The sequence below is a fragment of the Amblyomma mixtum genome, chromosome 5 (genome assembly GCF_055824585.1).
Source record: "Amblyomma mixtum isolate Tamu chromosome 5, ASM5582458v1, whole genome shotgun sequence".
NCBI classification, from domain to species: Eukaryota; Metazoa; Arthropoda; class Arachnida; order Ixodida; family Ixodidae; genus Amblyomma; species Amblyomma mixtum.
The window spans coordinates 144758919-144783626 of record NC_143016.1 but is presented as its reverse complement, the minus strand read 5'-3'; the positions used below and the strand labels follow the sequence as shown (position 1 = coordinate 144783626).

The 24708-nt window shown below is 47.0% G+C and overlaps 2 protein-coding genes across 2 annotated transcripts in view; both read right to left on the bottom strand.

The window, feature by feature from the left end:
• LOC149343975 (uncharacterized) overlaps positions 1-24708 on the bottom strand; it is a 189849-nt gene that overhangs the window by 51589 nt on the left and 113552 nt on the right. The gene's annotated exons all lie outside the window — the stretch shown is intronic.
• The window catches only part of LOC149343979 (phosphatidylcholine translocator ABCB4-like), a 60306-nt gene that overhangs the window by 23756 nt on the left and 11842 nt on the right, over positions 1-24708 (bottom strand). Inside the window, exons 6-15 of the mRNA XM_089542791.1 lie at positions 19438-19498; positions 17621-17784; positions 13921-14148; positions 10910-11081; positions 9970-10094; positions 9012-9207; positions 8707-8820; positions 7118-7231; positions 5347-5472; positions 65-268 (exon numbers count right to left, since the gene is read on the bottom strand). Of these exons, the coding sequence (XP_089398917.1) occupies positions 65-268; positions 5347-5472; positions 7118-7231; positions 8707-8820; positions 9012-9207; positions 9970-10094; positions 10910-11081; positions 13921-14148; positions 17621-17784; positions 19438-19498 (1504 nt within the window). The remainder of the gene's footprint in view (positions 1-64; positions 269-5346; positions 5473-7117; positions 7232-8706; positions 8821-9011; positions 9208-9969; positions 10095-10909; positions 11082-13920; positions 14149-17620; positions 17785-19437; positions 19499-24708) is intronic.

The following is a 24708-nucleotide window of genomic DNA, read 5'->3' as shown; positions in this document are numbered from 1 at the left end:
TGTGAACAGATGCTTCGCCGGAGTGACTGTGGGCGGTACGCTAGCCGAAGCGGAGTGCGAATACCTTGGGCAGCTTGATGACGAAGTGGTGCGCGTTGGCGGCGATGGCGGCCTGCTCGACGTCGTACTGGGTGGCGGTGGCCAGGCCCAGCCGGATGTTCTCGGCCACCGTGGTGTCGAAGAGCACCGGCCGCTCGCTCACCACGCCCATCTGACCGCGCAGCCAGCCCAGGTTGTACGAACGCAGCTCCCTCTGGTCCACCAGGATCTGCGAACACCGCACTCCGCCTTGTCGCTATCATGTTCTCTGGCCGCTGTGTCACCTGTGACACACTACACCTGTGACGCATACAAGAGCTGCCTCATTCCACGATCGCGACAGTATGGTGGTCCCTATGTTCTTTTAAACTATGATGAGCAGTTTAAAATAACAGATTGGTCTCCGTTCTATGCATCCAATTAAGGTGCGATGGATTCTTGAAAATTTCTTCCACTCATACCATAGAAAGTGGTGCGGGCAGTTATTCCGTTAACCTTACATTCCCGTTGTCGCAAAAGCTGTCCGCCGTTGGTGTCAAAGCCTGATGCCTCGGTTGACAGAAGACAAAGACAAGGGAGTCAATCACTCTTATTATTTGAGAAAGGGGAGGGAGAGTGAAAATGAAGCAGGGAAGAGATAGTGAGAAGGGACGTTTGAGGAGAGGGACACCACGGCCGACAAGCAGAGTTGAGAGGTGCGCAGAGCGGAGCGGAGGTGCGGCATGAAACACGGTGATTGACGGGCTGGTTCACGCCACCCGCTCTCACGATTTGAAGCCCCCATCGGCAGAGGCTGCTCCGTGCGGCGTTAACACTAATGCTAATGCATGCTCTGCTGCGTGAATCGCATTGATCATCAGGGAATATTTTTCACAGGGGAAATACGTTGTAACAATGAACCCCAAATCTCCCTTCCATATAATTACAGCTACAGAAGGCACATGAACTTTTGTGATAAGTAATAGCGTTGGATTCACTGCCACATCTCGGAGGAACCAAGTCTGCGCTGCCTTTCACCAGAGTATCCCCAAATGAGTGCATACACAAGCATACACCACGTCCAGTTGGCACGGTACAGACAAGGAAGCTGAAAATCATGGCATAACAGTAAAGACGACTACCGTTTTGAGGGGTGGGTAGGAAGTGGCTGATATGCGTAAGTCACGGTACGTTTAGAATAATACCTTCTTGTGCTCTGAATGACTTGAGCTGGAATGAAATATGCTGAATGAAAAGGCTTTCCTTCAGTGTAATTGCGCTACTGAAACCAGGGAAAGGCGCGAGAGTTCTTGTAGTGAGCTTTTCTCAGTCCGAAAGAACATGCGAAGCCAGGTACCACGACAAAAGTAAGTAAAAATAAACTTTGTGGAAACCACAGATATTCTCATAGGAACTGCTCCGCATTTAAGTCAGTGCTGCCCGGTCTAGCTGCACTTGGCACCAGAAAATAATTGGTAGTCACGCGCTCTCAGTGGCAAGGGCTAAACCTATGAGCAAATCGCCGACAGTACGAGGGGGTACCCAAAAGAAACCGGACTTATTTTTGTTTGAACTTATTTGTTCACATTTTCAGCACAGACCTTCAATATCCTTCAAAGTATTCTCCACTTACAATGATACGTTTGTCGAACCTTTCATTCCATTTTTCAAAACATTTTTTAAATTCATCTTTTGTGATGCTTGACAGTCCCTCCGTCGTTTTTTTCTTCACCTCAGCAACATCAGCGAAACGCTTTCCATTCACCTGTCTTTTCATTCTACGAAACAAAGAAAGTAGCACGTGGCAAGGTCGGGTGAGTATGAAGGTTGAGGAACAGAGGTCATGCCATTTTTGGTCCGAATTTGTCGTAGGGACAGGGCTGTGTGAGCAGGGGCATTGCCATGGTGGAAAAACCAGTCACCCGTCTGCCACAACTCAGGCCGCTTCCACCAAACACTGTTGCCCAATCTTTTCAAAACATCCAAACAGAAAGCCTGGTTAACTGCCTGACCCTGCGGAACAAATTCTGAATGGACTACTCCTCTCAAGTCGAAAAAACAAATCAGCATTGTTTTGAGGTTTGGTTTCACCTGACGAGCTTTCTTGAGGCGAGGTGAATTTGAAGTTTTCCATTGGCATGACTGTTGCTTTGATTCAGGATTTCATTCAGGAACACTTGAGTTCTCCCCATAGCATCGTCCTTGAACGTCTTTCTGAATATTTCAAGAGTTTCCGTTCCACTTTGTCCGAGAATAAATCAAAATTTCACCGGCGCACGCTGTTCACGAAAATCAGCCATTGCAAAAACGACACTCACACAAAACAGTCGTCACTCTAAAACTCTGCCTAAACTAGTCTGACCTCTTTCAGCGACGGCGCTCGGCTTACTGACTCTGAAATGTTCGTTCTATGCGCTCCTAGCGGCAAAACGCGGTACCAGAGAAGCTGTGCCGATTCAAAAATTAGTCCGGTTTCTTTTGGGTACCCCCTCGTAGATGCGAATACGCCATCATTACAGCGCCCTAGTTCGGGCATGGAGTGAATATCTCCGATCTTTTTTTGCCCTCCGCCAGCAATGGAGCCCCTGCTAAAAGGTGACTGTGATAGCCATGCTGCCAGGGAAGGCACAAAGTCATATATATAACATTTACTGTAGCAATACGAGAGGAAACTCACTCTACGAGAACCTTACAGCGATTTTTTTCCTGAAGTCTACTAAAGTCGGCACAGTTCAAATAACGGACTACTGTATAGCCTACTGCAAAAGGGGCCATTGTTCTTGCTGTAGTGAATAACTCAAACAGCACATAAACGTCAGGGCAGTGAAGCAAGAAGGATTCGGAACCATAAAATTCTGGGTCACTAAATTTTAATGGTGTTAGTTACAATAAGGTGGAGGTCTTATTAAGCCTTGAAATTGTTCTGCGCAATGCTCAGTAACGCGCTGAAAACCTTACTAAGAGCCTAGGTCATGCCTGGAGAAAACAAATTATTACAAGAGAAAAACACTGGAAGCCTGTCATTTGCCAGCGAGCCTTACGGATTAATCATGACTGCAAGCTTCTGCGCGTAGATGTTAAGCAGAGTAGAAGGATTGACCAAGGAAACCAGCTGCCGAAAACGGGGCCACACCTTCCGATGAGAAGTGTATCTTGCAACCCTATCACTTTCACTCAAGTTCGAAAACTCGTAAGAATCGTGCCGCAAAGGAGTCGGTTTAGCGGGCGCCTCAAAGGTGATAAGCGTAAGGCTCAGGTGCAAAATGAGAGGATGCTTTATACAAGACTGTCGCTGCGGAGTTTTTGCGCAGAAATTTTTTTTTATGGTCTGAAATCGAGCCAGTGTCTGACACCACCGTCTTTTGTACAGCGCTGTAAAATTTGAGCAAGGGCGCTGCAACGGGGATGTGATTTCTCGAAAGGCCAGTTTGTTCGCAGAGGTACACTGGTTCAGACTTAGCAGTTTACAGGTGCGAAGCTTATGCCTTGAATAAAGGCCACCGCTGCGACCTGTGTGCATTCCCTTTTGCTTTGAAGTCCATTCAATTCCGACCGGTGTGCTGCGAACTGGTAGGACGTTCTTTTCTGCGACGCGAATCATGAGCCTATGTATCGACAGCTCCTGAAGTGGTTATTTCTGTTCTTTAGAGGTCGAAGTCGGACTAAGGAATTCGACACTCTCGAAGCAGCACATCATCTTTAGAGACTCAGCTTGTCAGTTTACGTTATTGACCTAGTCACATTGTGTTCTGCAGTGCGCTGCACTGATGACGCTTTTTTGGTACACCCATGCAAGAAAAGTAGTGCTCAAGAATCGCTGTCAGTACGATAGTGTGAAAACTCCATCTTTTCGATCGGAATAAATTGTTGTCATTAACTGTATTACATCCAATTTTTCTGGCATCCATTCACGAGCTTTTCAATGTCCTTGTGGTGAACAGCAAGCCTCGCGAGGTGATGGTGGCTTTTGAAACATTTGTGAAACCGAGGAGTAATTGAGATGGTCCAACTGACCGAAGGTGAGCGAGCGAGGCCAGAAGGGGAGCTAATAATCCAGCTCTGACAGTGGCGAACAGCAATACTGGCTACGTATTCGAAGTGTGTTGCTGCAAGAGATTAGTCACATTCGCGGAAAATGAAGACACACATCAGAAGGCACGCATGCGCACACGAGTGCTTTCGAGTGTAGGACAGAACCGTCCTTTCTCTATGTTTTAAGAGACGGCGGGTATCCTGGGGGCATTGGCTAAAACGGAAAAGAACGAAGTGCCAATTCTGCTGAATGTAAAACCTACGGGCGGTTAGGAGAATTTTGGAATTCGTACGATCAGGCGAGCTGAGAACTTTCACCAAACCATTTAAATGAAGTTAGGAGACTCCGTTGTTCCCTGCGTAATCGTACATAGCGGCCCTCTAGTAAACAACTAGTTCATTCACAAATTCTAGTAATAGTTACTTCGTTCAGAAGCTGAGGAGAAGGGCCAGCCTAATCGTTGAATGCGTAATATTTTTCCACAAAGCACAAAAATAACGCTAAGCTATAGAGGCGTAATACAGTGCTAAAGCGAAGACTTTTAAACATAGTTTGCAGTGCCGACTTTCTAAGTGAGTTGGCAGCATTCATCAAACCGTTTAAAGGAAGTTTGGAGACTCCGTTGTCGCCTGCGTAATCGTACATTGTGGCCCTCTAGTAAACAACCAGTGCATGCACAAATTCGAGTAATAGTTCGCTAAGGTGCCCAGGAGAAAGGCGAGCCTAATCGCTGAATGCGCACTATTTTTCCACGAAGCAGAAAAATAATTACTGGCTATAGAGGCGTAATATATTGCTAAAGCGAAGACTTTTAAACGTAGTTTGCAGTGCCGACTTTCTAAGACTGTTGGCAGCATTGCTTTTCCTCCGTTGCATCCACTGTTTGTCTATAAAAACTTTTAGTTGTAATCAAATGTGAGGCTTTTTCTTACACTATAGAAAATTACTATTACCAGGCATTACAAAACCAGGGCTGCAATAATTCTCTTCGACACAAGCAACGTCGTCCACACTACGAGGTTTGTTTTTTGCATCGCTAGTTCTTCTTACAATGTGCACAACGAGGTGAAATGACCTCAGCAGCAAAGGTGGCAGTCTGCCCACTTTACTGAACAGTTCAAGTATGCGTTATACTGTTCCAGCGCATACAGCATTCCTGGAGCAAGCAAGGCGACGAATGCCATTCCGCTTGTAGCGGTTTCGTTTGTCAGCTCCATCTCTTTATTGCTATACGCAATGTTTTCACATGCATACATGAACTAAAGTCACATAATCAGGGACATAGATGTGGTCACCTGTCCCTGGGTGACATCGTAGAACCTCTGCAGAAGGTGGATGATGGTGCTCTTGCCACACTTCTGCTTCCCGATAACAGCGACCGTCTCCCCAGGATCGATAGTCATGGTGAACTTCTGGAGCGCCTGCGAACAAGAATGGGTCAGTTCATAACGGTTAGAAAGCGTTGCTCCCTGCGAGTAACTCGGTAATCTATGTGCAGGCTCAGAAAAAAACTTATCGAATGTGAGCTTTTGCGCCGCTAATTTTCAAAAGCAGATTGACTCTCAAAAATATAGCCCTATAAGGATTGCTGAACCTGCTGCCAAGAGCCGAAGCACATGGCCGTTCCCTTCGCTGTTGTCCCCATTGCAACAATGTGGATAGCGGAGGAGGTGTTCATAAAGTTGAAAAAGTGGCACCGTTACACGTCCTGGCCGCCGGCAGGACCGAGGATTGAAGCGGGAAGCGACAGTGGAACCTGACCGAGTGCGCAACTAACAGAATAGAGCATGCGGTGTGCGGCACAGAATCCAGCATTGTTTTGGTGCGGAGCCTAGGACACATTTCATCTCTAATGGTGGGAGGGGAGCGAAATAGATCACCGGTTTTGACAACCGAATTACTGCCTGGGAAGCTGAATTATTTTGATTCGGTTTCAAGCGCCGAGTGACTACACGAAAACTAGGCGAAATATTGAGGTCATGACACAGTCAAAAAGGAATGCCTAACCACTGCAACAAGTCTAAGTGCATGTACGGTCGCTCTCATCAATACACTCTAAATTAGCCGCCGCGGTGGCTAAGTGGTTATTCTGCTCGGCTGCTGACCCAAAAGACGCGGGTTGGATCCCGGTCGCGGCGGCTAGAATTTCTTTGGAGGAGAAATTCTCAGAGGCCCGTGTACTGTGCGATGTCAGCGCACGTTAAAGAACTCCAGGTGGTCGAAATTTCCGGAGCCCTTCACTACGGCGTCTCTCATAGCCTAAGTCGCTTTGGGACGTTAAACCCCATAAACCAACCAACCAACCAACATTCTAAATTGCCCCCCCCCCCTTCCCGTGCAAACAGTTTTTGCGCTCGATATCTGAAGCCCATATCAAGATGCGTTGCGCACTGAGTTCGTGGCTGAATAATATGTCACAGCAATCCGAAGCGCCAAAGCGCTGACGTACGCCATCTTTGTCACTGTGCATGCCTTGTTTTGGCGAGTTAATAGAACTAGTGCCTTACTCGTTGACCTGCAAGTTCACCAAGGGTGCATCCGTGATAGGCTGGAAGAACTTATGATTACTTATCACTAATGTTTGGTTTGTTCAGGTGGGTTTAACGTCCCAAAGCAACTCAGGCTAAGACTAAGACGAACGCCATTGTGAAGGGCTCCGGAAATTTATATCACCTGGAGCGAAATAGATCACCGATCATGCAGCACTTTTTTCTTTCCAAAGTATTTCATCGTCTCTTGTAGTGCCTGTGCTACGCAAAGCTTACCTTGTCGATAATCTGGTAGACCTTCCCGGCTTCAACGCGCACTGACGTCGCACAAAATTTCGCCGCTATCGACATTCGACCGCCGCAACCGAGATCGAACCCGCGTCGTTCGGGTGAGCAGCCCAGCCCCATAGCCATTGAGCAGCCGCAGCGGATTTAACGCTGAAGTGAGCATAATCATTCACTACCAGTAGAGCCACGAGATAAGCAAAAAAGCGCTCCTGCCAACTAGACTTCCATATTTCTCAGTAGCGCTCAACCGTAATAGTAAACATACTATAGTAAACAAACAACGGCTCACCGGTGTGTTTGCGGTCGAAGAAGGGTAGCTGAAGGTGACCTCGTTGAATTGAATGGCGCCTTCTAGTTCCGCTGGCTTGAGACCGGACGAAGAACTGCTGTCGATGGTCGGCTTCTACGAAGGGGCGAGAAATGATGCGAGTTTATCAGCGAGACTTTGCCTTTAACAAGGTGTTGGTGGTAAACCACAGCTGATGAAATGCAACGGCACAAGAAAGCAGTAGTAGATAGCATGACCGTCAACTAACAACTTATTTTATTTCAGAGACTAAACACAGCAGAAATAAAGCCTAGCTGACTCATAAAACAATAAGAGACAATAGGAAGCGTAGAAAGGGGCCAAGAAATTAAAACGTGGACATGAAACCATTCCAGAAAGCAGCCATTCCATTAGTTCAAGACTGCTGAAATAGTTTCTCGCGCCGCTGCAATTCATGCAGCTACCAGTCCATCCGCCGCTCGGCCACACAGCTGCACCATTGGAAGAAAGTGCAGCAACCTTACTGATTATATGAACGCAAGCGCTGAATGTTTGCGTTCAGGAATATAAAGGATGTCTGGGCATGTTAAAACTCCCGGTTGCTGCATCAGTCAACTGTCCTGCTACTCTTAACGCCTATACCACCGCGACTCGCAAGCTAGATAAACAGTGCATGATCAGCAGAATGCATCGTTTTCGTAATTTTGAAGAGAAATCCTTTCAGAGAGACATGAAGAAAGATGAAAGTAGTCGTCGATGTTTGCGAATTAATGAATACAAAAGACTGCGGAATGGGGAAAAAATTGCCATTTATATTATCCGAAGCAGCAGCTGTATAGATTGAAAATTGAAATGAGAACCCTTTCTACCCTGAACCGGGATAAAATATGCAGCGTCCAGTTCACTTACCTAAGGTCCAAATTAAGTTTGTCCAGTCGTGAGATTGCCATGAGGTTGGGCTTCCATGAATACCTCATATCCCAGCTGCTTATGTGCTATAAACCCCAATATAACTAACTAAAACTAACTAAAAATTAGTGCGAGCTAAAAAGGCATCAAAGAACTCTGAATTATGCTCGAACGACAACTTGTTCTTTTGTTCCACTTCCTAGATCCGCGCCTCCTTTGAATAACAAATCTACAAGGATGTGTTTCAAAAATCCTATTCGTCAGGCAGCATCAGGTGTCCCATGAGCGCTACGTAGCAACAACAGGAAGATACAATTTAAAATAACGAGCAGACTAAATGCTGCCGTGCTTTGTCAGCAGATACGCCTATATCGTTTGTGGTGTCTGGAAGTAGCTGACTTTTGACAAATTAAAAAAAAAATCGACATTATTACTTCAGCGATGGCAATTCACTGGATGGCGCCGCTAAGTGCCACAGAGAGTCGAGCGTGCTAGGAATTACGAGAGAGAATAGGTGCGAATAAGGTGAACGGTTAATGCTATTTTATTTAACTCCGATTCTACCAAACGTATCTCGAAAATCACAGCCAAATGAGACTCAAAAATCAATGACCTTGTACTCTCAATGCATGCAGCACTTCTTTTTTTCTTTCCAAAGTATTTCAGCATCTCCTGTAGTGCCTGTGCCACGCAAAGCTTACCCTGTCGATGATCTGGTAGACCTTCCCGGCTGCACGCTTCGCATTAGCGAAGGCTTGGAAATACGGTGTCGCCTGTCCCAAGCTCATGGAGAACATGAGCACGCTAAAGAACACCTGAAATGAAGGAATTGGTACCTTAAATACGGCACCTTAAACAGGCGACAGTTTCGACTTTTGCCATAGAATGTTTATTGCAGTGGGCAGGCAAACCTGCCAGCGCTTGGTTAGCATTTCACAGACGTGTCCTGAGAACTCACGTCAAGAAAGCAATACCACAATTATCGAACGTAGCGTGGTTCACTTACGATTATGAGCGTGCTAGCGTGGTACTTCCGGTGTCCGGGTGGGTTCTCGAAGTCGGCCACGATGAGGTCGATGCCGTACCAGAAGCCGAACGCGTAGCTGGCGAAGATGGAGGCCCAGATGACGGACACGCCGGCGCTGGCCACCAGGCCTTTCCGGAAGCCCGTCTGCCTGGCGCTCGCCAGGCGGTCGGAGTACCTGCGGAAGACGCGCCAGGTAAGGATGCACGCCGGATGACAACAAAGAACTTCTCGCGCTTCATTGGCATGCATAATAAAAAACGACAAAGCAGTCGCCAGATAAAGAAAAGGAGACGGAACACATAAAAATAGTCCCGAGAGAAATTGGAAAGAATGCTTCACAAGGGTAGAAACTTGGGTGAGTCGGTAACTGTGATCCATGGCATGTGAGGTAGGGCAAAATGGACAAGGTACAGAGAAACACGCACAAAACGGGACAAGGGGCACAGGAAGACGCAAACACAGGCGTTAGCGCCTGTGTTGTGTGCCTCTGTCTCTTGTCCTGTTTTGTGCGTCTTTCTCTGTCTCTTTCCCGTTTTGCGCTACCTCACGTGCTGAAACAAAGCCATGGATTTTGCTTGTTCCGTCTAAGTGAGAATCGAGCATAAAAAAAAAGCGCTAGATAAGAGATGGCGTCTGCAAGACGGACGAAATTTAACTTGAGAAGTATGATAGTCGTCGCTACAACTAAAACTGGCCCTTAAAAGAATACTTTTACATTTACATAATTTGATGGTGAAATGTTTCGCCTTATGGCTGCGCTCGGCTGGGTGTCAATGAGTAATTACTGCCTTATTACATAATTTCAGCACCTTAACACGGATTTTAAAGGGCGGCGTCAACTATTTGAACTCTTTTGCTTGATTTTTGTTTACAGTGTGCGTGCCCGTGTGTGTACCGGCTATATGTTTTCCTCCTGGCTCATTCCTAGACAGCTCACCGCTTCGTCTCCTTCAGCTGTCCCCCGTAGGCGATGACCGTCCTGATGAAGGTGACGGCCTCCATCGCCACAGCCTCGGCGTTGCGGTACGCGGTCGATTCCTCACCCTCCAGCTTGCTCTGTACCTGGGGACAGCGCGACCACGAGTGGGGGAAGAATCAACCGAGGAGAATGCTGGTAACGGCGGCAGGGGCTCAGCGAAGCGCGCAACGGCGGCCAACTACCGTCTGAATGCCTAAGAGGTCATACAAAAGACACAGCTTCTCGCTGTGGTGCACTGTAGTGGCTGAGTAGCTGTAGCATTTCGCTCTTAAAGGAGACTCCGTGGCATTGACCTCGGCAGCGCAGGCTACCTAACGGCGGAGACAAGATGCGAAACCGGCCCTGTGCCCCTGAAATTTTGTTGCACGTGAGAAAAAAATCTCCAATTTTTACTTTTGGCCAAAATTGATGATATGATTCCTTGTGGCCATGCTAAATTTTTTTCTCGAGCGAGAGATGAGTTGATAGTCGAAAATATCGGTTGAAGATAAAATAAATTGTTTCTTCATTCCCGTGAAACTCGCCACCTTACCACCGAAAAGGACCTCGTTTCTGTCGTTTTTGAATGCATGGCGGAGGTTCCTAGCCGTGAGAAAAATTTATCTAGACATCATCGCAGCTTACTTGTATAAACACTGGATGGAACGATACATGCATTAAATTTTCTGCTGATTTTCAGCTTATATAACTTACTTTCTCCATGACATTACCCTCCGTCCTTAAAACCCGATAACCCATGGATGCAGGCCAACACAAATTCGTCCTTATTGTTCCTCTAAGAAGCTCTATGAGTCGGCAGTGATTCGCTCCCCTCCTACCAAAGAGGCTGCAGTGGTCCCCAAAGACTCGCATCGTATCTATAGAGCGCTGGGCAAAAGGGGGTTCGCATCTCTCTCACCTTGGCGATGCCCGTGGTGAGGATGACGAGGCAGGGGACGAGCGCCAGCAGCACCAGCGCCAGCTGCCAGCCGTGCCAGAAGGCGGAGATGAGCGACGCCACCGCCGTCGACAGGAAGAAGAGGCACATGCCGATCTTCTCACCCAGACCGTCGTGGATCTTTTCCAGGTCGCTGCACACAGTCAGAAGAGAAGACGGGAAGCCCGCTGTTTTCTTTCCTGCTGACAGGTAACAACCGTTCGAAAAGTTCGAAAGGGCCATTGGCAGGTGTGCTAGGATGTCTGTGTGGTAGAATGCCAATAATTTGATTTCCCAGTACAGTGATCGCTTTAAAAAAAAGCTATTGATAAGTGCTACAAGTGTTGCACATAAATGTTAATGGAGAACACAATAACGTCCCATTTCCTTACATTTGACGGCTAAGTGACTCTGGAGAAGAACTTAAGCACACTATCGAGGTCGCAGGCAATCAAAAGAAAGCCGGTAGGTGCAAAATTAATATGAAGAAAACTAGAGTTTTCAGTTTCCGGTACAGTTTCCGGCCATGAACAACCGTCTTGCAAGGGAACAACAGTTCGCGATTCGCGTTCAACGATTAGAATTGCTATGCGAGTGCTTTTGTCTAACGCAGATTGTGGCCACAAATCCGAACAACGAGAATATAATATCTAAAAAGTAAAATTCATGAGAATTGCAGTTGCGGCAAGTACTTCATGAATAGCAGTTACCCATAATCCCTCAAGATTATAGGTTGTAATGTTTGTATCCTGCCGGTACTCATATATGGGGCAAGAATTTGCAGGGTAAAGTAAACGCTTGAAGTTAAAAATTATAAAAATGGCAGCAAGCTATGAAAAAGAAAAGTTAAACGTAATCTTAAGATACAGGGAGAGAGTTCAGTGGGTTAGAGAATAAACGCGAAACGATGGCATTCTGGTTGAAGTCAACGAGAAGAAACGGACATGGCCTAGTTATAAACAACCTATAGTTCCTTATGGTAACTTACAGGTTTCGAAGAGATTGCAAGCACAACAGAGGGCGAGGCTCAGCAGGGCGAACTAGATGAAGGCTTTTGCAGGGGCAATGTGGCCGCAGCTGACGCAAAAAGGGGTTAACAGGAAGCAAGTAGGAGAGGCTGTTCTGCAGCGGACGTGAACTGACAATGAAAATTCGGCAAGTTAATCCGCCGCTGACACAATTGAATCTTAATACTGTACATCAAAGCGACCAGAGGACCGAAATGCGCTACACTGCAGTCTGTGCGCCGCACTTAGGCTTCAACATGCCCAGCTTTCCTGGATATCATAAACTAGAGAAATTTGTTGGCCGCCAGTAGCGAGCATCCGGCAAGTCAATGACAATATATTAAAGTTTAGTTTACAGAGAATTAGAGACTGCCGAGAGATTCTGCAATTCAGGTCATCATCATGGCCAACTGTTCCTCCTCGCTGCAAAATATGACCTGTAAAGTTTTCCTTGCGCTGACAACAAGCTATTTCCGTCGCCCATATAAAATAAATGGGTTGTATTACATTCAAAATTCCCGCGCTGATTTTGAGTGTTTAATGGCACGCGGACAGGGTTGCAGCCGTGGAATCTAGAAGCGTTTGTCCAGATTTCCTGGGCTTGAAATATTTTACAACTGACTTTAAAGCGTCAAAGCAAAATAGGTGAAGGTTGTTTTACGTGCTGAAGCGCCACGCTAGCAATTTGGGCTAGAAGGCAAGCAGCATCGGAAGACAGTTCTTTGGCGTGTCCCATGTGGCGGAAACTAACCGAAGTCACTCCAGAACAGCGTGGGGCGTGGCACATTATACCATTCACTAATCTAGCAAGGTGCAAAAAGAGCTTTCAAGAAGCATATTACACTTTGTGAAGAAGCTACGCATAGACTACATAGGGATATTATTTCTTGCAAGGACAGAAGCAGAAGCTCAAAACTATGAAAACGCCGCTGCATAATAATGCCATGTCGAGAATAGGGCTCGAGGAGCCGCAGGGCTGAAAAAGCGCAGCGTACGAAACAACTTTCTTGACGTCATCTTTGTCTGGGCAGGTTTCTGATTGCAAATTGCGCCACTTCAAAAATACATTATTTTCGCTGTGTTATATAGTGTTTGGTTTTTATGGCACGCAATTAGCTATGGAAGTCTTGCACCAAAGACCATGTTTAAAATGTGTGCATTGTTAATGGACTAAACTAAGCATAAAGAAATGGAATAAGCACAGAGAAAGTTTCGTGGGCTACTACGGCTTTGTAGGGGTATTTGGTATGCTTCGCACAAGTTTTGCCCCTAAGCATGTGATCTGCTTGCAGAGTTCAGTACTTCTGTGTCAAACATGAAAATTGCCAATGACTGAAATAAGGTTTGGTTTGGTTTATGTGGTCTCACGTCCCAAAGCGACTCAGGCTATGAGAGACGCTGTAGTGAAATAAGTTACGCAAATGCAATAGGGAGATCGACAAGTATGGCACTGCCTTTAGCTGTGCGTAATTCTGTTCACAGTAGGGTACAGTATTTCACACTTCAGTTTAGCCTCGCAGCTAGAATCAGGGCTTTTTTAACGGCCATTTCGGCTCGGCGGCATCCCAAAACCTATTCTGAAAGGTAACAAATGTGCAGATGGATCGTAAATAGTCCCAAGGCTAGGAAATAAGATTATTTTGAACGCGTTGAAAAGGGCAGCGCTACTCTACTCTGCCGCAGAACCAACAAAGGCCGGAGATTTAATTTTTATCATTATCCGCCCTCATGAAATTTCCTCTCGTTGACACATCGGTAGTGCTGTGAAAAGTGGCACTAGCCACGACCTCGATTCAGAGGCGCTCAGTGACTCATGAGGACCAATTGCTGATAGGTCTCTATAAGGCTAATCCCGCCTGTATACTTACGCCACCATCGTCATGGAAAACTGTACATTTCGAGGACGCAATCATGCGCCTAGTAAACCAGTTTCTTGCAACGTAGTGATGCCTGTAAGGCGTCTGAGCTCGAATAGCATTGACTCACGCCGTGATGCGGCCGGCGAAGTCCCCTGCGGTGTGGGTGTCGAACCACCCGACCTCCTGGTGCAGCATGGCGCGCATGAAGTAGTGGCGGATGCGGAAGGACTGCTTGGTGGCCGACATGCCGAGGCTGCCCACGATGATGACGTTGCTGAGCAGCATGGCCAGGCCGACCAGGGCCATGTAGCCCGCGATGAGCTTCGCCTCGCTCTGGAACCGGCCGATCGTCAGCCTGCTCCCGAGCCGAACGACAGGATTGGCATTGGTACCGCGCAATCTAATGGCGCTTCCTTTCACACAATAATATGGTCTTTATAAGCTGCATGGAAAATCCAATTACTTCGACAGATGTGGCTTTTCTCTCGGACAGCAGCAATGCTATGTAGAGAAATTAGTCCCGGCAGCCGTGTTTTGGGAATAATATGCAGCACCGAAGAGGTCGCAAACCGGCCGTTTCTCTCATGCGCCAAGGCGCACCCTGTGGCTGCAACCAAGCTATATTTAGCAAGTACACCTTGCTCACACAGCAACAAAGAAAGTAGCTGCCCTGTAGCTGATGTAAGAATTTTTTCCGCGCATCCATATCCCTCAAACATTCGCTGACGATATTAAGTTCGGAGAAGGTCATTCATGCAAAAAGCATCCCCTAAGTGACTTCTACGACACCAGACCCGAAAGTGGTGATGATATCCCGGGCTCGGAACTAAGAGCCGGTGTTTTTATAGATAGAGGGTAAAACTGCATATGGGAATGGTTTGCGGCGTGCGCAGAGACAGTAGGACTTCCCGATTAAGTAGCCCAGTCCGTGTAAAGTACTACCACGTGAAAGGCTTCATTTGTGAACTTCAGCAGTCTATCATTGCTGCCTTGAACTAGCGAATGGGTTCCCACCTAGTCAATACACTGATAGAATGATGACGGTTGAACAAACAACGTAAAGCGAAAGTTGCGCACGAAACCTCATTTCTTTATCCTCTCCCGTAAAAACGACAGAACTTCACAATTAATCCGCCAAGTCAGCGTCTAAGCAAAGCGTGACAAACGTTTCTTTTCCTTCCCCGCTGTACACGGGAACACTTTGTGGCACTGATACAGAAGCATCTAGGGCGATCTGTGTAGTTACACGTCTCCTTCGTTGTCTAGTGCTCAAGTGATAGAGAAAACCGCGTTTGTGGGAGCCCTCGTCTCGTGCCCGTAGCATTCTACTTCAGCTGCACAACGAGCTGTCTCCGAGCACTGCACTGCACGGAGTTTAGGCTAGCGGCACACTTTACGTCTGCTGGTGCTGGTGTACGATGTGTTGTCATGCAGGCATGCGCAAGGAAACGGAATGAGAGGGAGGCGAATGCGAACAGAAATGTAACAACGCTTCGTTGTTCCAGAAAGGAGAGGGAAATAGAATATTGCCACGTATCATTGTAGTGTCCGTTAGTTCGCGCAAGGCCACAGGAAAGGGGTGTTATCATTTTTGTTTGAGACGGGAGAAGCGACCGGACTAATATCGATTGATCACAGCCATGAAGAGCTGCATCTACGTGTTTCCAGATTACTCTAGATGATCTCGACCTGTTATCTCGAAGTTTCCTTGCCGGCTTGAAATTGAAGGATGCCGCGAGCAGCGGGCATTCGTAGTTCGACGACTGACGAGCACGTTTGTTGCTTACGGCGCCGCCGAGTGATTCAGTTCTTTAGCGAGCACAAGTCAGCCCAAATAAAGAGCTTCGTTTGCAAGCATTGTTGCTGTATTAATGACAGCTGGACTGCCGTCAGTACAACGTGGCAATATATTTGAGGGAGAGAACAGAAATGCACAAGAAGGCGCACTGAAATGAGTGAAGCACCCATAACCTTAGAGAGAGCCAGGCTGCACGCAAAGCAAATGAAGTACAATTATCGCACTACATATTTGGTGCCTATCGCTTCGCAAAAGCTGCAACAACGAACACTCCGAACAATTAAGTGAAAACACGTTGATGTGCCCGCCTCATACTCTTGTGTCCACAAGCATCCGTAACTTTCTTAAACTACCCTAAACTCTTTTAGCCCCTACGTGGCCAGACTCATGCTGATAGCGAGACCGCAGCGGCTAACATATGCCCGCCCCCAATACACAGTATTTTTAGAGCAGGAGCTCATGTCGTCAGGGTATTCATTTGCGCGCGTACAGATCACAATTGTTTCCGCTCTGACTTTTTTAAGATCCTGTCAAGGGGCGTTTTTTTGATGCTCTACAACTTCATAGGACACTTTCCATCTGCCTCCAGTTTTCGAAATTCAAATGATGACAAGTAAGCACTAAATAATAAGAAAACAAATACCTTTAAACATATAGGTTAATTTACGTGAAGCACATTGTACGTCACAGTGCATTTACACAGCCTCTAGAATACGTCAGCCCACCATGTATTGATGTGCTGGCGCAATGAAATTAATGGGTGATCGGAAAGGGCCTACCACTTGCACAAGCAGGCATAGTGGCTGTTCGCATACTCTGGTTTGCGCGTATACCGCACGTCGTTAAATCTTGCAGTGTTATCGCAGTCTGAATTTAGTGGCATTACTTGGCTGCATGGCTTGCCCTCGCACCCGGTCCTTTCTAGGGCCGAGACAATCTCATACTTACGTTTCATTCGCCTGAGTAGCATAAACGTAAGGTATTCTTGCAGAACTGAAAGGAAAACACAAGGGACATAAGTTAGTAAAGCGTGCATGTGTATCCGCGTGTATGTGTTGGGTTTTATGGCCCCGTAAGCAGTTGGGGCAACCATGCACAAAACACTAAGTTGAAATGCCTATGTTGTAATAAAATTTTAAGATACCTTTCTTGCAAATGCAGGATCAGAATGCAGTGTATATAAAGCAACATAACTAAAATCTCAAACCGTGATCCTCCAACTAGTGAAAGGCAATCGTAAATGGATTTTCTGAACGCAGTTTTAGGAATGAAAAGGGCGCAGTCTACACTAGCGTTACATCACAAGAGAAAGCCAGAATTGTCGAGGCGCGCTGAATTCGCTATTGTGAATGCTAACAGGCGCATAATGTGTCCAAGATGGCCCGGGGCAAAGTATTCATTCACATGATTCCATTCCACATGATCACGTAATCAGCGCCAAATGCGCCACTATTCGTTTGTGACGTCTACTTAATAAAATTGAATTGAAGACAACATAGCAGAAATAAGCACGACGAAAAGCCTATGAGCATATTGCTATTCAATACAGCGTTCCGTTCCTGGTAACGATATTCATATTTCAAGCTGAAGAACGAAACATCGACGCCAGTAGCTTTGAAAAAAGTTCCGCCTAGGGAATGAATTTCACCTGCCATGGGCACTCTTTGACCACCCACGAACATTGTTGTGAGGGGCTCCTCAGTAATTTCAAAGACCTCGGATTCTCAAGTCTCACCATCCGGATATCATTTGCTTTTCGCCTCCACTTAATGGAGCTGCCGTGGCGGTGGTAGTGCTGGCGATCTCTTCCTCAACAGTCCGATGCCGCAGTCACCAATCCAAAAAGGTGGGTTAAATTTACCAGTGTTAGTGCACCTCCCACTAATGAAGTATCGCAAACTGAAGATTTGCCTTCATTCAAAGGAAAGAAAACGTGCCCAGAAATTCCGGACAACGTATTTTCTCAGAGGGAAGTTGTTCATGTATGCAATTTTTCTTCATATCTTCACACTGGGGTCAATGTACCCACCTCTGGTTTCCGCAGAGCTCCGCCTCGACCGACTGGAAGACGATGAACTTGCGCAGCAGGTGTCCCATGAGCACGATCAGGGTGGGCAAAGAGAAGCCTGTGACTACAGCCACCGCGCACCCGATGGCCGTGAAGGCGCGGTCCTTGAACGACGAGTACTTGAACTGCAGGTTCGAAAATACCAAGATCTAAACGGGAGCTTGGAGCTGTTTCGCATTGTAAACTTTGGGCATTATGTACAACGCTTGTGGCGAATGTAAGAGAACATATAGTACAACTAAGAGATATCTACACGTAAGCTCAAGGAGAAATAAGGTAAGGACGCCATATTTCCAGGCCCAGTTCCCTTCAATTCGAAATTATGTTTCAATTCTAATCCTGAAAATTATCTTGCACGACGTATCAACCTGCACGGCGTATCAACCTGCACGGCGTATCAACCATGCCGTCTTCAGCAATGCCAGAAGAACGGCATGGTGGCGCCTCAGTAGCCCAAAATGGTGTGTACCCTGGTCCTGCATTGTGATGTTAAGTATAGATCACAAGGCACGCGCCCTGCTCAGCGCCACCTTCGGCGCCTGCTGAGGCGACAGTGGAAGAACTGCCAACAAGGAACGCCCAGACCTAAACATTTTAAGGCGCTATGTAGGGAAACGTGCACATTGCTAATTCGCAGCGGTTTCTGGGAGTGTGCCACAGCTAGCAGCGGTATATTCGTATAAATGACTTTAGCGCTTTTGGTATCGCAAGTGGGAGCCTTTGTCATCTCCGCTGGCGAATGACGTAATTAGCGTTTCTGAAAACGTTCAGCGTGCTAGCATATTTTCTTTCATTTTCATCGAGACATTTTAGCACTAGTAATGTTTCTTAAGTGTGTTTAGCGTCACGTGCATCTTTGAAATAAGCTAATGATGTCCATTCGACAAATTGAGCTGTTTCAAAGTTAGAAATTTCAACCATTGTTAGTAAAGTTTGCATACGTCCTTTAATAAATATCCTTTGGCATCTTACATTGCAACATTGGTTAAATGGCTTTCTTGGGGACTGCATACACTTTTCTGGCGAAAGATTTTTTTTTTTACGACAAACTGCCAACGACACCTAGAAACGTTAAGCTCGTACTGTTATACAGGAATGAAAAGGCAGTGTCTTCAACCCCGTCCGACGGTACTCATTTATTTGTTCAGGACGTCCCTAAAGACGAGGTTAAGCAAGCATTGCATAGGAGGGTAAAGGGAGGGGCTAATGAACAGTGCAAATAAAGAAAATTTGGAAAGGAGAAAAAAGTGTTATCAAAAGGCTAGTTATTACACGCAAGTATAATTTAAGCACATATGACCGGTATACGAGCACATGAGAATGAAAAAATTGTAATACAAATCACATGCGCAGAAAACACTAAGGCATAGCAGGAAAAAAAATGAACGCTGGAAGGAGAGCTTTTGTTTACATGCACTCCTATGGGCCGCGCTCCCAGTTGTTACCCGCACTGGGCGATAGCGGCGCCACTGAATCCGGCTTATGTCACAGAACGATGTTCATAAAGAAAGTTATTAGTTATGTTTGCTCTTTACAGAAGAGGTCTCAGTCTTGGCACCAGAGGAAAATTTAGAGTTCCGGAGGGCGTGTTTGCTGCTTGTGCCCCTTCATTTAGGCCTTATTGCCCATGCTCGAAAAGCTACAATTTTGAGCTAGGATAGCATCGTTAGAAACAAAATAGTGCAACATGTTCTTTCGTATTGATTTCCACCTCCTTCTAGAGACTTGGTTCAGGACCTTTAAAGCAAGGCACGAGAGCCTCCTCGACTCGCGCTCACCAGCTGCAGGAAGGAGGCCGGCTCCGCTTCTTCTTCGAATTTGCTGGTTGCCTTTTCCTTCCTACAGCAAAGGATAAAGAAAAAAAGAAAATGCACGTTCAGTGCATCACTTCGTAAGAGCTGCTCCTGTAGCCAAGAAAACCAAACAGTACACATTGAGTTTGGGTGCTGCGAATGACGGCGCGGCATGAAATACTGCGGCGATATGCGGCGATTCGACGGCGGCGATATGCAACTAAGACGGTGTGTTCTGCTATGCAAGTGCGTTAAAGGACCGTACAGGTGGTCGAAATTTTTCATGACCCACAACAGCGGCGACTCATTCACTCTCCCTCCATTCACGGCTTCCCACATGCTTTCTCTTATGTGCGATTTATGTGCAGAAAACGAAACATCTTTGCGGTTTCTGAAGGAAAAAGACTACCTGTAGCTATGGAGAGCATGAGAGCCAGTGAGCAACACGAGCGATCCTGCGCGTAATTCCAGTTCCCGAAGGATAGGAAACGGCTCATCGCAAGTTTGCGGTTGATAGTATATGTACAAGCGTCTCGAAAATCGGCCCTGTTTAGTGCAGTTTCTGTGGTCGCCCCGAAAAGGAAGAACGCATGGAGTGCCGCTCGCTTCGGAGTAGTTAACGGTAACAAACTAGCAGAAATGACGGGAAGGAACACGAAACTAGGGAAACTCATCGGTTATTTTCAATGTGTGTTCAGTTTACAGAGATGTACAGCCGGCCAAATCTTTAGCTGGCGTGCGTGACGGTCACCTTTTCAGTGCTCCTGTAGCTTATGACGGCGCAAACTTGCTAAGAGAACAAATGTAAGCAGGCGCTCACTAAACCTCTCCTTAATATTGAGCTTTCCCCACGTTTTCTTCGTTACAAAGCGCAGGAGCGCCGAAAAAGCGGCTGTCGCGCACGCCTAGCGAAAGATTTGGCCTGCCGTACGCAGCCTGTACGAAGCACGATGTGCAACGAATAAAATATAATAATCACAAGGCACAAGGAATTTTAAAATAATAAGAACAGTCCTTTTTTTGCATTCAGTCAAGTGAGTGAGTTTTTTCTGCGCAAACAGAAGAAAAAGGTAGCTGCCGGACAGTTCACCCAATGAGATGACCTTTTCCAGCTTCAGTAACGTTTTCGATATCTCCCGTTCATGGTGTCTTTGCAGTTCGAATGCAGTTACCATGAAGAAGCAAATAGCCTGCAATTTCTATCCTTGATGCAGAAGGGTTTAAGCGCAAACAAAGAAACGGACAACAGAGACGAAAGGCACACTCAAGAGTGTGTGTTTCGTCTCTCTTGTCCGTGTCTTTGAGCTATAAACCCTTCTACATCAAGATGAACTACCAACTCACCCAAAATGAAGTTTTAACGAAATTTATGTCCTTCTTAAGCTAGTCCGCGCGTACTGAGAGAGCTCGTTTTAAAATATGAATCGGAGTACTGGCCGCAGCTTTCCACGCACAGGACAATGCAGCTTAGCAAGTGGAGCGCTTTAGCGCACTGCTTCTGCGTGATCAACAAGGTTACCTCACCAACTGCACACGCCCATGACACCAAGCCGAAGCAATCAGCCGACCGGAGCGCAGTAGAGGATTAATGTATAGAAAAACCGCAGCCTGCGTTCCTTGTTGCTCGGGAACATCCTGCGGTGTCCGTTCAGACGATCGCCTTTAGTTCTGTGTACACATGAATCGAGGAAGACACCTCCCGAAGCCCTTACAAGCGCAGCCAGTGCGGCGCACACAGAGCTGCCAAGTGGACACAGTGAGCAGAGTACTTTAGATATATGAAATGAGGTCCGGTGAGCTCAAGGTTTATCAGGGACAGCAGGGCAGAGCCTGGGGCGGCCAGCCAAGAGCTGCGAATCACCATAGAACTTAAGCAAAATTACAGCCACGTGTAAGAATTAAGAATTCTTCACTCGTCGAGTAAAAGCAAGGCCTCAGGATGGTGCAATATCCTCAATCGCACGATAGATGCCATATGCGCGTTCATAATGATTAGTGTTATTTGCAATCGAAATCTTTCATGTTACCTGAGGGTAGTAAACTGCATCCAAAATGTGCCTGAGTTTCCATACTGCCGCTCCTTAACTCCCGCTTTATATATTCTGAGGGACACGTGTCCGTGATAACAAAAACCATCCACGGAAAGGAGGAGTGCTGACAGCAAATCAAATTACGCACCTGTTGAAACGTGGCATGAAAGTAGGAGCACGAATGTGAACAGAATTATGCCAACTGCACTTCTCGAAAAAAAAATGACAGGTCATGCTATGCAAGTGCAAGTTTGAATACACTAGCAAGCAGTTGACCACGCTAACGACTGCTTGACTATTTTTCAAGCCACGTACTGCGAACAATTACTCGGCCTTTGCCAATGTTTTCTACTTTTAGTGCGAGAGAGAGATAATAAACTTTATTAACATCGAGTAATTACGCGGGTGGTTCACTAAGGTCCGGGAAACCATTGCCGAATAGGGCCCTCCAGTCTTGACCGATCAGCTGGCTCTGAAAGGGGAACTCGGTGTGAGCCAGATTCGCCTCCCACTGCTCATGGCTGAGTTCCTGTAAGCGGTACGCTTTACGTTGCTCTGGGCAGATCCAAACCATGTGGAGAATGTTTGAAATCTCTCCGCAGGGTAGGCATGCCTTTGTTGGGTATTACGCGGGCCAGATCTTATTGTGTCGGGCTAAGTTTGGTAGTGTGCGGGCTTGCACGTTTCGCCATATAGTAGCTTCCTGACGAGTGACATGTTTGTGAGGGGCTGCGTATTTCCTACGAATAAGACGGTCGTAGTCTATAATTTCGTCGTATGTTAGTGGAGACGAAGGTCCAGAGGAGAATGGCGACGGGGCTCGGAATGTATGGCCGAGCTGCCCTGTCATCCGCCTCATAGCCCTCTATGCCTTCGAGGGCAGGGATCCACAGAATACTGTGACGAGTGTGTCTACCGGGAGGGAGATTCCTCATGATGTGGGCGGCCGCTTGGCAGAGATCCTCATTGAGGTATACCTTGCAGGCTTGCTGCGAGTCGCTCATGATTGTAGTCATTTGGTCGGTGGTGTGAGCGTCTTTGATGGCAAGCGTGATTGCGACTTCCTCAGCGTCCGCTATGCTGTTTCGGCTTTGAACCGTGGCGCTGGCTATCTCCTCTCCAAAGCCGGTTGCTACGGTTGCTACCGCATCCGACCGAACTTGTTAGGGGCTGGCGTCAGTGTACAGAATATTTGCTTTGCAACGTATGACCTTATGTTGTATTTTCTTGGCTCGGGCCTTTCGTCGTGCACCATGGTATATGAGGTCAATATTGGTGGGAATCGGGAGGATGTGATACTCCCTGCGGGTGGCCAAGGGTAGCCTGGTTCGTGGTGGGTGAACGTTTTCTGTGTGGGGGCGACGGAAAGCACTGTTCTGATGGGCAAACCACGAGCAAGATCTTGCGGAGTTTGTATGTTTGTTACATCATTGCCAACGCTGGCCCCATCTCAGAACATCGTTTACACTCCTAGCGCCCCCGCTTAACCTGTACTCCAGCCCGCACCGCGTTACCGACGCGCTTAGCCGTGCCCGTTCCCGAATAGAGATGTGAAGGCCTGAAAAAAACACTGCAATTTTGGAAAAAAACCGTTTTTTTTTCGTGTTTTTCGGACGAGGCAATGCAATTTCAAGGTTTTACGATTGCTTGCTTTTAGTTTAGGTTTTTGTTTTTGCTTTGAAAACAATTAAGCGCGCATCTTTGAACGATTGGAGGGCAGTCGTCATCGCCGGTGCCAGGTAGTGCTTTTTAAAACGTTCGTGCTACGAGTACGCGGGTTGAAGGCCAGGTCACATATAAGATCCAGGCTTGACTTAAAAAAAATGGCTGAGGCTTAACTTGGTTAAGCCTGGAGAATGCGAAGCATCATCGTGTCGCGTAATTTGGAGGCGCACAACCACAGCGACGGCGCGAGGTGGGCCCCCGCTTCTCCAATGTCGTGACGTCATCGTGTCACGTGGTGTGACGTCATGTATCACGTGATTTGGAGGCGCACAACCACAGCGACGGCGCGAGGTGGGCCCCCGTTTCTCCACTGTCGTGACGTCATCGTGTCACGTGGTGTGACGTCATGTATCACGTGATTTGGAGGCGCACAACCACAGCGACGGCGCGAGATGGGCCCCCGTTTCTCCACTGCCGTGACGTTATCGTGTCACGTGGTGTGGCATCATCGTGTCACGTGATTTGGAGGCGCACAACCACAGCGACGGCGCGAGGTGGGCCCCCGTTTCTGCACTGTCGTGACGTCATCGTGTCACGTGGTGTGACGTCATGTATCACGTGATTTGGAGGCGCATAACCACGGTGAAGGGCTGAAGTGGTAGCTAAAGTAGTATGCTTCGCATAAAACACACTAATACTTGAACTCACGGCTGAAGTAGAACAAAACGGCTGCAAATTCTACAGCACTACACACACGGCATAAATAACATAGGCTGCTGTGCATGCAAGCGGTTTTAGCCAAATACAAGCCTAGCTTCTTGATTTCCAACCTAGCAGAGTACAGAATATCCGCAGGAATTTGGTACAGGACAGGGGTCTTCAGCGAAGCACGTGACCCCATCTACCTGGTGGCAAGGCCTTTACCCCAACCAGTCGCTAACTCGTCTGGCTTGCCGACTGCTGGAGATACCACCATCATCCGCCAGCTGCGAACAAACTGGTCACGTTTCGGGAATGTCCATACAAGGATTCGCAACAGGCTTTCAGGGGAACGCGTTCGAAAGCTTGTGTATGTGCAGTCGAACCTAGCTGTGGACATAGCTTCAATCCATACTGCTGCGCGTAGTGCCGCATCCAGCGACAGTGATTCTGAGTCCCATATGGAGTGACTTATAGATCAGTTTTCATGTTCGCTTTCTCGGTGCAATAGAACAAGAAGTTCGTTCCACAAATATGATATTTATACCTCAATATTCGCATGAAGTGCAAATCATTATCTTCTCGGTGCAATAGAACCAGAAGTTCGTTTCACAATATGACATCTATAACTGCATATTCGACTGAACTTCGGAGCATTATTATTGATTGTTGTACTGTTGCAAATAAATCTGTTTTTGTCATGTTTTGCAAAATTTCCAATTTTTCATGAAAAAAACCCTGAAAAGAACGGTTTCTTTCACGCCATTCAAATTTTCCTGAAATTTTACATCTCTATTCCCGAAGCGCGAGATTGGCATCCGAATCACGCGAGCAACCGCGGGGCGTCGGTGAACGCGTACTG